Source organism: Phyllostomus hastatus, unplaced genomic scaffold, assembly GCF_019186645.2.
Source record: "Phyllostomus hastatus isolate PE091 unplaced genomic scaffold, TTU_PhHast_1.1 phas_contig_58, whole genome shotgun sequence".
Lineage (NCBI taxonomy): Eukaryota > Metazoa > Chordata > Mammalia > Chiroptera > Phyllostomidae > Phyllostomus > Phyllostomus hastatus.
In genome coordinates this window covers 24004526-24019649 of record NW_025333916.1, presented here as the reverse complement: position 1 = coordinate 24019649, position 15124 = coordinate 24004526, and the positions used below count along the sequence as shown (strand labels likewise).

The window sequence follows — 15124 nt, the reverse complement described above, 5'->3', positions numbered from 1 at the left end:
TTTGTATTCATGGCTTGTCTGTGTAGAAATTCTAGAGACAGAATTACAGAAACCAGACCCATAAAGAATGTTTGTGATGTGATCAGGCTTCTTCATTATCCCTTTTACTAGAATGTAACCTAAGCTATTGTAACTCCTTTGCCTTTGTGACTACCATGATATGTTTTGTAGACTGAAGTTAACTGAAGAAATAGAACAAAGCTTTACTTTAAATGAAGATCTGTGGTAATATGAAGATAAAAAGTCAGGCTAAAATATTTCATGCTTGCCTCATTCAGTATTAGAGACACCCAGGATGGTATTTTTATTCTCTGTGCAATAGTTGTGCATTTTTACTTCAAAAAGAACAAGATCTCAAACCTTAATTTCTCTAGGTTATTTTTCAAATTTATAACCATTATTAAGTCCCAGATTTTTAAAGAGTTGCAGAAGAGACTCAGAAATGGCACCCTTGCAACACAAAGAGAGAATCCTGGCATAAACTAAGTCTTGTGTGATAGTGACATGTCAGCGCAGGGTCATCAACGATAACAAACTTCTGCCCTGGTGGAGGAGGTTCATGATGGGGGGTATGCAGGGTGTGTGTGTAGCAGCAGGGGTATATGAGAAATCTCAATTTTGTTGTAAAACGAATTCTGTTCTAAAAAATTAAGTATTTTTAAAATAGGATCTTACAGCCCTGTCCAGGTAGATTGGTTGGTTAGAGTGTCATCCCGATACACCAAGGTTGCGGGTTCTATCCCAGGTCAGGACACATAGGAATCAACCAATGAATGCCTAAATAAGTGGAGCATAAAATATATGTTTTCCCCTAAGAATCTATAAATTTAAATAAATAAAAAATGAGAAAAGGAACTTATTCCAAAAAAATTAAAGCTGTAAGTAAAACTCTTACTGAGGCCTCATGTATTTTATGGTCATTTAGTTGCTAGTCCAGATCATTTGTACTGTCTGTTGTAAAGTCTTTGAGCAAACCAGTTCATTACAAAGCCAAATTAGATAAATGCATCTTAAATTTTATTATGAAGTTGACTTTGAAGAGCTACCTTATCAAAGTTTAAGATCCTAGATTTATAGGAGATCCTATTATCTGATTATATTACCTCTCTAGTTAATTATATACATGCCCACTGCTGATAAAAAAGTAATGTGAACTTCTGGCCAGGATGGAGGCGTAGGAAGACAGGATTAGCCTCCTTGTACGAACATAGGAAGTATCATAGCTAACCTCAAAACAAAAAACAACCAGAACTGCCAGAAAATTAAACTACATGGCAGTCCGACAACCAAGGATTTAAAGAAGAAGCATTCATGCAGATGGGTCGGGGGAGGTAAAGACAAGGACAGGAGGCAGGGAGGATGTGGTGTGCGGCAGTGGCAAGGCAGTTGCAGCAGCTGGCAGAATGGGTGGTCCCACATTCATGTGACAAAAACCTGGAGGGACACCTGGGGAGAGAGCAATCCCAGCCCTGGGCCAGAATGTGCAGCCCAGGGTCCCAGCACCAGGGGAAATAAAGCCTCATAACTTCTGGCTGTAAAAACCAGTGAGAGTTGGGGCAGTAGAAGAAACTGCCATTTTCTCAGGAGAGTCTGTTTAAAGGGCCCCCATGGTCCTAGAATGAATGCAAACCCATCCACTCTGGGAACCACTGCCAGGGCAACAGCTAGAGGGAAGCCAGTCACATATGGGAAGCGAGTGAAGTGACTGGAAATGAGCAAGTGCTGAGCAAGTGGCATTGTTCCCTCTCCCACACCTCTTCCACAGGTAGTGCTGCAAAACAGAAAAGTGGATTGCTCCACCCTGGTGAATACCTAAGCCTCCACCCCTTACAAGGTAGCAGGTTCACCAAGAGTGGGAGTTAAGCAGCACTACCTAACACACAGAAACAAACACAGGGAGGCTGCCAAATTGAGGAGACAAAGAAATATGGCTCAAATGAAAGAACAGATCAAAACTCCAGAAAGATCTAAGCAAAACAGAAATAAACAACCTATCAGATGGAGTTCAAAACACTGGTGATAAGGATGCTCAGAGAACTCATTGGGTATGGCAAATGTATAAGGGAAGAAATGAAGGCTATACTAAGTGAAATAAAGAAAAATCCACAGGAGACCAACAGTGAAGAGAAGGAAGCTGGTGGTCAAGTATTCAAAAGAAAAAAAGGAGGGGGAGTCATCAATAAGAAGAATCTGTGACATCTCCGAAAGTGCCAACATCTGAGTTATAGGGATGCCAGGCAGAGAACAGGAAGAGCAAGAAATTGATAACTTTTTTTGAAAAAATAAAGAAAACTTCCCTAACTTGGTGAAGGAAATGGACATACAAGTCCAGGAAGCACAGAGTCCCAAACAAGTTACACCCAAAGAGGGCCACACCAAGACACATCATAATTAAAATGCCAAAGGTTAGATATGAAGAAAGACTCTTAAAAGCAGCAAGAGAAAGGAGAGAGTTACCTACAAAGGAGTGACCATAAGACTATCAGATGATTTCTCAAAAGAAACTGCAGGTGAGAAGGGACTGACAAGAAATACTCAAAGTGATGAAAAGGCAAGGACCTACAACCAGGGTTACTCTATTCAGCAAACCTATCATTTAGAATGGAAGAGTAGATTAAGTGCTTCCCAGACAAGGTAAAGCTAAAGGAGTTCATCATCACCAAGCCCTTGTTATATGAAATGTTAGAGGGAGTTATCTAAGAAAAAGATCAAAACTATGAACAGAAAAATGACAACAAATTCACAACTACTAACAACTGAATCTAAAAAACAACAACTAAGCAAACTAGAAGAGAAAGAGAATCATAGATATGGAGATCACATGGAGGGTTAGCAGCAGGGAGGGAGAAGGGGGAGAATAAGGGAAAAGGTACAGGGATTAAGAATCATAAATGCAGGTACAAAATAGACAGGGGGATGTCAAGAATAGTGTAGGAAGTGGAGAAGCCAAAGAACTTAGGGGCATGACCCATGGGCATGAATTAAGTGGGGGTATTGCTGGAGGGAACGGAGGGGGGGTACCAGGTGGAAAAGTGCAAAGGGGGAAAAATTGAGACAACTGTAATAGCATAACCAGTAAAATATACTTAAAAAAATAATGGTCACCAATATGTCACATGCATGGTAGTGTTTGATTTTATTTTGATTTAATCTTTATTGTATTTTTTTCCATTACCATTTAGTCCCCTTATATCTCCCTCCCCCCAGCATGGCTAGTGTTTTATTCTTTGAAGAATGGTTCTGAAATGTCACGCTGAGTCAGGCTGAAAGGTAAAGTTTAAAATAGTTTTTATAAGGATAGGTCATAACATATGTAATGACTGTTCACTCTACAAAGTCTTGATCATAGAGCTTGTGATACACCTAGTTGGCCATAGCATCCAGGTTTTCCAAGTTGTCAGTCATCATTTTTCTCTTGTCTGCATCAACTTCTTCTCATTAGCTGCTTTTTGCTTTTGTTGCATGATCTCAGAGTCCCTATAATAGGAGAAAAGGCTGTAAGTTGTCACAGAAAAGCTGATTATGTTCTCCCTTGTTTTCTATATATAACCTATTGAGAATATTACAACACAATTAAAAAGAAGATGTAAATATTCATGTATTTCCATTTTCATGGGTGGAGACAGAATGAGAAGGCAAAAAATGGAAGGCTTGGAAGTCAGATCTTATTTAAATACCATCTCTACTATTATGACCTTGGGCAAATAACCTCAAAACCTTTCAAAATTAGAGCAATACATATCCGGGTTGTTCTGAGGAATAGCTATGAATATATATAAAAGCATCTGACATTAGCTAAGAGTTATATATAGAAATAATAGTAATTATTCTTTGTTGTCAACAAAGTTAATTCACTCTTTTTCCTGGGAAAAAAGGGGCATTTAAGAAGTCTCCTAGAGCCCTGGCCAGGTAGCTCAGTTGAAGGGTCACCCTGCTGTTAAGGTTGTGAGTTTGAACCCTGATCAGGGCACATACAAGAAGCAACCAATGAATGCATAAGTAAGTGGAACAACAAATTGGTGTTTCTCTCCCTCCCTTTCTCTAAAATCAATTAAAAAAAAGAAAAGAAAAGAGGAAGTCTCATGGATATCCTAACTGGTACCTAGGATTAGAATATAGATGTTATGAAGTAATTTAGTTTCTTATAAGCCGAAAAGCTCAATAGCTAGTGATTAAAAATGGATTACACTAAAGAAAAGTAGGGCATTCAGGGCATTTTCTTAACCCTTTGAGTGTCTGGCTGAACTCCGCTGCCATATTAAGTGTGACCTACAACCAGACTATCTGGGTACTTTATTGGCTCTAGATTAACATTTCAGATACAATATTTTTTTAAAAAGGAAAAAGTTAAAGGCTTTAGAGCTAAATGATTTGTCCTAAATCACATAAAGACCAAGCTTTGTGCAATTCCAAAGTCTAGGCTCTTTCCTATCTTGTTATTTCATAGATTAAGTATTACATTTTAATTCAGGATAAGTAGTTCTGTTCATGGCATAAGACACTTCTGAAAAGCCAATAGCAAAAACAAAGAATGAGAAGACAGGAAAAACAAGACAGCTACAAAGAAATGTGGTGTCATAGAGAATAGTGATAGTTTTCTGTTTGAATCTGAGCTTGGCTCTGTTTGCTGTATGACCTTAGTATCATTACTGAATTCAGAGTCTCAGTTGCCTGTTCTATGCATTGAGCCCAATATCACTTTTCAGGGCTGCAATGATCAGAGACACTACATATAGAACACCCAGTACAGAGCTTTGTAATACGTGGGAATTCATTAAACAGTGGCTATTACTGAGTCAAGCTAGACTAGGCTCTCTAATAAAAATACTATTTCAGTGTCACTGATCTGTACCACTTTCACTTTTAATGTGAGTAAACACAATCACAAGGCAAAACTTATTTTAATAAATGTCATAGAAGAAAGCATTTGACAAATGACATTTAAAGGCTTCAATCTCATTAAACAATGATTCTTAACTCTAGCTGTACATCAGAATCACTTGGGAAGTTTTTTTTTTTTTTTGAAATTAGGTTTAACTACGGTATAATGACATTTATCTAGAACACTTTTTATATTTTAGTTTTTAAAATTCTCACCCAAGGACATATGATCACTGACCCTAGAGAGAGGGAAAGGGAGAGAGAGAAACATCAGTGCAAGAGAGAAGCTTCCTCTGGCACATGCTCCAACCGGACTGAACTCACAACTTAAACGTGTGCCCTGACTGGGAGTTGAACCCAAGACTTCTCGGTGTATAGGATGATGCTATAACCAACTGAGCCACACCAGCCAGAGCTAGAGTACCTTTTAATGCCTAACCTCAGACTAATTGCCTGGTAAATCAGGACTGCATGTAGGGCACAACAGACTGAGCAGGCTTCAGTTTCGGGGGGGGTTTGTAACGTGCAGCCAGGCTTGAAGACCACAGAGAAGCCACACTAAAGCATGTGTAGTCAATTATTCACTTGACCTCCAAGTTCCACATGGATAACAACATTTGACTTGAGAATAACATTCAACTTTGTGTGTTAGAAACACAAATGAGTTTTTTTTTTTTACTTAAGCTCAGTCTCACAGTATTCCTATAGCACTTTGTATAATTTGTCATACACAGTCATATACCACGGCTATTCATTTGTATTTTGTCCAACCCAATGGGTCTTCCAAAGTCAATATAGCTACATATATTTACTTTCTTTGTCTCCTTCCAAACAATTATCACTATATTTGAGACACCTGCCATCTACACTAATTTGGACAGAATGCCTGCTTTGAAAGTGTTGCAGTGATCAGAGGGGAGTAGGGAGGGGGATAATGGTGGAAAGAAGGGGAAGGGACTAGTCAAAGAACATGTGTGAATAACCCATAGATATGGCCAACACTGTGGGGATTGACAATGGGAATGGGGTGTGGGCTGGGTGGGGGAGGGCAAAGGGGGGAAAAACTAGGGCAACTGTAACAGAATAACAAAAAAAATATTGCATCCCTGGCACCTACCAGTGGGCATATGGAAGGCATTCAATTGCAGTGCTAAATGAAGTTCTTATGGTTGTGGTGGAGTTACATGAGGTTCTCTGCAAAACAAGTAATAGCTTGAGAGCTTTAAATTCTTCATCCATGGGTTGGGATAATTACCTCATAGTTTTAGTATGCCTGGCACACAATAAATATTCAACTGTTGCCACTTTCTGCAGGTTAGCCATGGTTCTACTAAGAATTTAAAGAAGGCTTTCCATTCTCCACAATGAAAACTTCAGTGACTTGAGAATTCTATTAGTATCACTGACCTTTGTTTTCTCTGAGAGGTAGTCAAGCTATCCTCTTTTCTTTTTCCCTTGCTAATTTCCTGGGATTTCTTCATGTTTTTCTGGCGGGCAAGTTCTCTCTGATTTCCACCTACAAAGAGAAACGGTCATACTTTTTTCACATCTCCAAAATTAGCAATTCCATTATAAGGCTCTTATTTAAGTGCATCTGAAGTGCATTTGCTTTTTCATAGGTCAACAGACTACTGCGCTGAGTGGTGTTCCCAGATCTGACCACAAGGAGGAAGCTTAAAGGTACATATTTAAGGTCTTAAAAGTATTATCATTCCAATCAAGGTGTTCACTGGCTCTAAATACCAGATCTCTTAAACCGGGCATTCCTTTCCAATAGACTGTATATGTGGACCAGTATTCCAGAATAAGTTCTGGCTTTTGCGGGGTGCGAGTGGAGAGAGCAAGATACACCGAGATCACACTTCGTACAAGTTGGCCCACACAAACCAACTGTTAAGCAAGTAAATGTAGATGCTTGTGAAACATTACCTGCGAGGGCCAAACAAAAGACCTAAGGAGGAGACTCAGTCGGAGCTCTGTTTTTATTAGGCCTTATGATTTTAAGTATCAGCTATAGCCCACCTCCAAACCAGAACCCTCCCGGGGCTGCGGTCTCCACACACTTCACCTCCGGGGAGGTGTTCTTTACCGTGTAAACTCGCGCACCTCAGAGGCAGGCACCCTTTTGTGGCTGGACCGAAGCCAAGCGTCCCACTCTCTGCTGTGTGAAGACTGGGTCCCCGCCCTGTCTGATCCAAGGGGATTCATCAGCCAGCCCCCGCCTCCCCACCAACCGCGCCTCGGTGATCCATTGACTTCCTAGCCGGGCGCTCCCCGCAGCTCCCCCATCTCGTCCGCGCACTCACGGGCCATGCGGACTAGCGGACCGAGCCTTGGAAGAGAGCAACTCAGAAAAGCAACAGCCTCCTCGCTGGCTCAGCGGACGTCCTCACTGAGGGATCTGCAAGGCTGATCCAGTGCCCGCCCGCCGCTGGACCACGCCTCTGCCGGGTCCACCGCCCCGCCCATCGAGACCACACCGCAGCTCCCCGAGCGACCAGCCAGCCCCGGCGCGTGCGCGGCGGGGCGGGGCGGGGCGGGGCGGGGCGGGGCGGGGCTGACCCGCCCCGGGCCGCAGCCTCGGGAGCCTACCTGCATCCCCGGGATCTTCTGCCTTGAAAGTTGGGTAGAGTCCCGAAAACAGGTCTTGTGTCTGAAAGAGAGGGATAGACGTGTGTGAATTTTCCCCACCGTGTACTGAGGCTTGACCAGCTCCCATTTTTGGGACACGACAAAAATGACAATAAATGCTGTAACATCTAACTTGCCGACAAAGAACGTTAGCTTTCCTCATTCATCGTTTTGCAGCGGCGTGAAGGGGATGAAAGAGACAGAGCAGATTGAGATTAATTGCGAAAGCCAGTGTTTGGCCCTTACTTAATTTCCTTCCTTATTCTCGCACCAACCCTGCAAGGTAGGCAGGCTTCATTGTTCTCAGTTTACTCAAGAGGAGACTGAGACTCAGACCAGAAGCTAACAGTTATAGGGACTGGTAGAAGTGAGCTTCAAATTTAAGACGAACTCTAAACTCTGTTCATTTCCCATTTTATACCAGTGCCCTTGTCACTGTCGACCGTACTTTAGGAGTTTTAAGTTAACGGTTTTGTGCTTGGGTTGTGTGATGGGGAGAGGATGGCGGAGATGCAGTCTTACCTCATATTTAGAGTATCGCAGAATAACCTTGGAACCCACGTAAAAGCTGTGGAGCACCTGCCATTGCTAGAAACACACATGTAAAGATGCTTGATGTTTATTTGGTTGGTACTTACTTTATCTATTCCGTTAACCATTACAAACTGAGAAATGTTTAGAAGTGTTCTGCATGCCTTAAAATTACCCTCAATTAACACTGAATATGTTAGCTACCATTGTCCTTTTAATCTCTGAGAGCCTTGCTCATCACTCTCTACCTGCCACCCCTCCTCCTCAATACAGTTTACAGGACAGGTGTCTGTTTCCACTTAGCGAACCTCTTCCAGAATAACTTGAGCAGGGGACTTTCTAGCCAGGTTCTTTAAGGAGATAAAGACATCATGAACAAGGGAGGGAAGGAATTGGGTTTGAAAGGTAAGTGGTAGTGTTGTTTCTACATATGGCCTTAACTTACATTCTCATTGAGCTTTTTCTTTGCAGCTGAAAATACAATTTTTGAGTTGTGGGGATACACATCATGTACAGCATGTACATGAGAAATGTACATGAGAAATGCTAGTAAAAACTGAGAATTTAAAAATTACTGTGATGCCATTAAGAATTTACTCCTTAAATTTGAGTGTGTAACAAATATTTTGACTTTAATAATAAAATTAAATCTGACTCTGTTCTCATCTTTTTACTAATGGGAAGGTACATCTTAGTCATTATTGACTTTCTTACCTGCAGAACTGTGGAGATACCCTAGATGCTTATGTGGAACAGAACATTTGAGGGAAGGCCTTGTGTCTTCAGTTTATACTAGAATATGCTGTACAAAACTGTATGGTCCTGGCAGTGGCCCCAAGATTCTTGAGACAACTCCAGCAGGGTTTTTGTTGTTGTTGTTATTGATTTCTTGATCTTCTTCTTTCTTTAATTGATTTGAGAGAGTGAGGAGGGAGGAGGGAGAAAGTGGGAGAGAGAGAGAAAGAGAAAGAGAGAGAGGCAGACATTGATTTGTGTGCATCTGTTGTTGCTTCTTGTATGTGCTTTGACAGGGGGTTTAACCTACAACCTCGGCAAGTGGGAACAATGCTCTGACCAACTGAGGTGCTTGGCCAAAGCTCTTGAGCTTATTCAAGGGTATCTGAGGTTCTGTTGCTTCTTTACAGTACTGGAGGGAGCCCACAGAACTCATGAAACTCCATTTTCTTTCAAGTCTGAGAGCAATCTCTTCTTCTGTGGTTTCAGCCTTGCCTTCCTACTGTCAAAAGCCCTTGTCGTTCTTTCTCCCTCTGGATGACCTAGCAATCTCTTCAATTAGTTCAGTATTTTATTCCTTTGACATTTTGTTATTAATGTAGCAGGATGTTCTTGTAGAATAATTTATCCTTCCAAGAAGAAAATGAGAACTTTATGTTTCCACAAGTTAGGGTATTTGTATTACAAGTTCAAAAACAGGCCCATACTCTGTAGATCTAACCAGATCTCTGCCCAGTTTTCCTCTATCATAGAGACCTTGTCTAACCATCCAACTTAAAGTAAGCCAATGTCTTATTGTCATATTACCCTTTAAAATTTTAGAGTATTTAATGCATTCTTAAGTTATTTTGTTCATTTGCTTCTTGTATTTTTTCATCCCCTACCCAGAGTGCCTCTTTATTGCTCTACTGCTACTTCCTGTAGTAGATTAAGAATACTCACATTAATTTACAGAGTTTTAACTGTAATCATTTTTGAACAGACAGTACATTCACATTAAAAAGTACACCACCACATACAGTGAATGCTCTTTCTCCCACGACATCTTTCTCAGAAACCCAGTTCCTTTCTTAGGAGGTAACTACTACCAGTTGCTTCACACTTGAATTTCTAATCTATGTTCTACTCAGTTTAGAATTTCTAAGCCTTGGGCGTGTGCTGGAGAACAAACCCTGCTCTACAGAACACTCTGAAAATAAAATCGGCCAGTTCTCCCGTAAAAATATGGACTGAGGGGTGGACTACCTCCCCTCCTCTCTTTCCAAAAACTCCTAAGTACGCCTGGAGAGGAGAGAGCACACGGTCTTGCGTCTCTATTTCTGGTTCAGCGGTAACCCACTGTGTAGTTTGACAGTTACCATGGCTCCGGGCGCTGTGCGTCTTACGTCATGCCGCAGCGCTTGGTGATGACGCAATTAGTTTAGGCTCTCTCTGAGGGCTGGGAGCAAGGTGTAGGGGGAAATTTAGCTGTTACTGTGGCATGGTCATGAAGAAGAGGCGGCGGCGGGAGGCAGCAGGAGGCGGCGGGGGCGTGAATCTGCTGTAGCTGCCAGTTGGGCTGGTTTGCGCCTTTGTGGGAAGGGCGTAGTTCTTAAACCCCTCTCCGGGCAGCGGCCGGGGCTCGGGGCTAAGAGCGGCCGTAGGGCCGCCTCCCCGGGCCCCGTGGCTCCGCCATGTTCCGCAGGGCACGCCTTAGCGTGAAGCCGAATGTCAGGCCTGGTGTGGGCGCCAGGTCCTCCACCACCCCCAATCCCCAGCGTGGACAGGAGGCTCCCAGGCCGCCGGAACCTGCAGCGGCCTGTGACCCAAAGCCAGCGGTGCCCACAGATGTGCCCCTGGTGGGTTTCGAGGGAGCGGAGGCCCAAAAAGAGGCTTCCAGGAGCAGGTAAGTGCTTGAAGAGGGGAGCATTTTCATCTGCTCCGCCTCTCCGGGCCCGTCAGCTGGAAGCTGAGCAGCTGAACTTGACCCTAAGAGTAACTCTCTGGCTTGCGCTAAGTCTTACAGTTGAGGCCGAATGATACAAGTTATCGGGGAGAGAATCAGGTCTTCAAGTGGTCGTGGGAGCAATCCAGGGGCAACAGTCTTGAAGTGAATAACATCCACATGTCTTATTAATCATTACAGAATTTAGGTTAGCGTAGTTTTCAGTCTTCTGTAGTACTTTGTAGGGATGGTACTTTACATCTTAACATTTTTATTAAAAATTTTATTGATTGATTTTTGGAGAAAGAGAGAGAGAAGGGAGAGGGAGAGGGAGAGGAAGGGAGAGAGAGAAACATCCATTTGTTGTTCCACTCATCCATTCATTCGTTGGTTGTTTCTTGTATGTGCCCTGATGAGAGCCTTGGTGTGTCGGGATGATACTCAGACCAACCGAGGTAGCCCTCCAGGACCCATTTATTTTTAAATGAAAACCAGTGTTATTTTGGCTCTGCAGATTAATGTTAGTGGAAAGGTCTGGTACTTGCTTTGATTTGAGGGTGTGCCCCTTTAACATGGTGACCATGCTTTCTGAACGGAAAAGCATGTGTCATGTACTGTATTTGGATTCAGGATCCTTCTACTGAGTTGAACAACTTAGTAGACTTTGCCTAAGCAGAATTTATTCATCTGTAAAATGATGATACTATGACGTGCTTTGAGAATTATTGTGGAGATTAGAGATAACTGATATAAACCATAAGTTGTTTGTTTAAAAGGACACCAGTAAAAACCAACTTACCACCACCACCTCCACCCAAAAAAAGAAAACAATTTTTTTAAATGATAGTGAGATGGTATAAATTCTGTTTATGTTCTGGCTTGAAGGTGGAAATTTTATTCTTTTTGGCTCCTCTTCCTCTGTTGGCCTGAACTAGTGCTGGGTATAGGGTGTTATTTTGCTAGCTTAATGATGCTTAGTAATTTCCAAGTCTGTTAAATGAATTTGCTTCAAAATTCCTTCCAAAAATGGAAATACAAATGCCAGTCACTGTTAAATTAATAAAGTTCACAGAGATCCTATTAACATATACAAATAATGTGTGATGACTGATTATTTAATAAATTACTAAACGTCTATATAGTCTTGACATTTAACATGGAGAATATTTAATTCTTAGAGTTAACATTTAGGGAGAGTATACGTGTGTTTTTCTTTTTTATGGGTCTTTGCTATTTGTAAAAATCTATAGGGTACATGTTCTTTCTGAAAAGTTTTTCATCATTATTCTATTACAGTTGTCCCAGTTTGTCCCCCTCTCCCCTTCTCTGCCCAGCCCACCACCTGCTCCCACAGTCAATTCCCCACACTGTTGTCCATGGGTCATTCACACGTGTTCTTTGACTAGTCCCTTCCCCTTCTTTCCTCCATTATCCCTCGGTCCCCACCCCTCTGGTCACTGTCAGTCTGTTCTATGTTTTCATGCCTCTAGTTCTATTTTGCTTGTTAGTTTATTTTGTTCATTAGAATCCTCTTATAGATGAGATTTATGGTATTTGTCTTTTCATCAACTGGCTTATTTCACTTAGCATGATATTTTCCAGTTCATCCATGCTGTCACGAAAGGTGTTCTTTCTTTCTGCTGCATAGTACTCCATTGTGTAAATGTACCCAGTTTGTTGATTGACTCATTTACTAATGGGCACTTAGGCTGTTTCCAGCTCTTTACTATTGTAAATAATGCTGCTATGAACATTGGGGTGCATAAGTTCTTTTGAATTGGTGATTCGGCATTCGTAGGTTATATTCCCAGCAGTGGAATCACTGGGTCAAAAGGCAGTTCCATTTTTAGTTTTTTGAGGAAATTCCATACTGTTTTCCACAGGGGCTGTGCCAGTCTGCATTCCCACCAAGAGTGCACTAGGGATCCCTTTTCCACAGTCTCGCCAGTGCTTCATGTTTATTGATTTATTGATGATGGCCATTCTGACTGGCATGAGGTGATCTTAATGTGGTTTTAATTTGCATCTCTCTGATGGCTAGTGGTGTTGTGCATCCTTTCATAAGCCTATGGAGCCTCTGTTTGTCCTTGGAGAAATGTATATTCAGGTCCTTTGCCCATTTTTTAATTGGACTTTCTCTTCCAGGTGTTGAGTTGGATGAGTTCTTTATATATTTTGGAGATCAGCTTTATCCAATCTGTGATTGGCAAATATGCTCTCCCATTTGGTCAGTTCCCTCTTCATTTTGATGATGGTTTTTTAGCTGTGCAGAAGCTTTTTAATTTGATGTAATCCCATTTGTTTATTTTTTTCCTGAATTTCCTTTGCCCTAGGAGATATGTTGGCAAAAATACTGTACATGGGATATCTGAAATTTTCCTTCCTATTTTTTTCTCAAGGATTTTTATGGGGTCACAACTTATATTTAACTCTTTTATCCATTTTGAGTTTATTCTGATGTATGATGTAGGTTGGTGGTCTAATTTCATGTTTTTTGGCATGTACCAGTCCAGTTTTCCCAGCATCATTTATTGAAGAGGCTAATTTTACTCTATTGTATGCATATGCTCCCCTTGTCAAATATTAATTGATCATAGAGACATGTCATTATTTGACATAGAGACATTATTTCTGGGCTGTTTTTTTTCCAGGGGCATATGTTCTGTACTTATGCATTCAACATAATTGGGTGGAATGCATGTGGTGCATGTATCACATTATAATGGTTGAGATAAGAATTTAAGTTGGAGACTTTTTGGAAAGGTTATATTATAGGTTTAGGTGTTTTCCACTTTTATGTATAACTGTAACATAGGAAAAAAGTAGAATATTAACTTTGTAACATTAAAAAGCTTTTATTGACTTATATCTCCTCTCCTCTTTTTAAATTTTTAATTCTTGTTTTTTGATTTTTAGAGGGAGGGGAAAGGAGGGATAAGGAGAGGGAGAGAAACATCTATGTGAGAGAAACATCAATTGGCTGCCTTCCATACACATGCCTCTACTGGAGACCAAACTGGCAACCCAGGCTTGTGCCCTGACCTGGAATTGAACCGGCAACCTTTCACTTTGTAGGATGATGCCCAATCAACTGAGCCACACCGGTTGGGTCCCCCCCCCCTTCTTGACTTTCCTTGCTTTCAGGCGGTTCCTGAAACACTTATATCCAATCTGAATTATATCTAATATCTAATTTGGAGTGACCGAGCATTTTTTTGGAGTGAGGAGTTTGATAGCTGTATAAGTAGAGTTGTGTCTGACAAATGATTTCTGCCTGAAACAGAATTTTGTTTGATTAGTGTAGCTAAATGTATATCTTCAAATGCTGCAATACAGATATTTCAGAGGTTTGATGTATATGTTTGGTTTTACTGATTTTAGGTTGGTAATAAAAGTAAAATGCCATTAATTTAGATCAGTTTAGAAGGATGTCAGTGTGAATTATAAGCTTAGCTTCAAAAAAATTGACTCAGTTATTTAGTGATTCAGATTAGGCTAAATAAGTTTTTCTTTTTTTTTTTTTTTGAGGGACCTAGCATTAGCATAAAATTGTATGCTGTGATGTGCTTTGGGACTTGAAATTTGAAAAAAATCAATAGTCTTCATTAGAATTTATATATCTAATGATTTATTAAAAATTTTTACTGCAACCTCTGTTATATGTAACATGTATCTCCAGTCATTTTTTTTTTTTAAAAAATGAGACTTTACTGTTTGGGATTTTTATCAGATTATTTTTTAAAATTTTATTGATTTGAAAAGGGGAGGAGATCGAGAGAGGGAGGCATCAAGTTTGCTGTTCCACCTATTGATGCATTCACTCTTTGTGCCCTTACTGGGGATTGAACCTGCAACCCTAGAATATCGGGATGACACCCTAACCGACTGAGCTACCCACCCAGGACACCAGATTAATTTTAAAATTAGAATATTTAAAAGAAGACCCATGAAGCCCTTTTTATTTTCTTTTTGAATTTCAACAGTGATGAAAAGACTGATGGTAAGAGTGATATTGAAGAACCCAGTAAATCTTCCTCTACTGTTTCACAGAGAAGAAAGCGAATATCAAGTACTCCTACACTGGTTAAGCCTGGTGTCCGTGTTCCGCCAGAGCCTCATCCCTTATCTACAGTCAATCAAGAAGCTCCAAAGCCAAACTCAGTTCCAACAAAGGAGAAACAGCCATGCTCAGACAGATACCGAATATACAAAGCCCAGAAACTGAGAGAGATGTTAAAAGAAGAATTAAGAAAAGAAAAGGTAAGAGAGAAAAATCAGAATTTTGACTGGTTCCTTCTAGATTTCTCTCTTTTTACAGATGCTTAATTTTTTAAGCAGTCAAACATCATGATGTTTGTAAAAAATTAAGTAATATGTAAAAAATTAAGCATCTGTAGCATTTTTATGGTGGAACAAAACCAA

General features: G+C 40.8%; 1 protein-coding gene and 1 long non-coding RNA gene across 6 annotated transcripts in view; one reads left to right on the top strand and one right to left on the bottom strand.

Annotated features, from left to right (window-relative positions):
• Window positions 1-3112: 3112 nt before the first annotated feature.
• Window positions 3113-7342, bottom strand: LOC123824807. The gene is made up of 3 exons (XR_006786759.1): window positions 7188-7342; window positions 6289-6397; window positions 3113-3477 (listed from the first exon to the last, which is right to left on the bottom strand). It is a non-coding gene; the product is annotated as an uncharacterized LOC123824807 (long non-coding RNA).
• Window positions 7343-10209: 2867 nt separating this feature from the next.
• The window catches only part of BDP1 (B double prime 1, subunit of RNA polymerase III transcription initiation factor IIIB), a 99294-nt gene continuing 94379 nt past the window's right edge, over window positions 10210-15124 (top strand). For all 5 annotated transcript variants that reach the window (XR_006786726.1, XM_045847795.1, XM_045847794.1 and 2 more), the window contains exons 1-2: window positions 10210-10663; window positions 14686-14962. Coding sequence is in view for 4 of the 5 variants with exons in the window: in XM_045847795.1 (XP_045703751.1) it covers window positions 10452-10663; window positions 14686-14962 (489 nt within the window). In the remaining variant the exon portion in view is untranslated. The remainder of the gene's footprint in view (window positions 10664-14685; window positions 14963-15124) is intronic.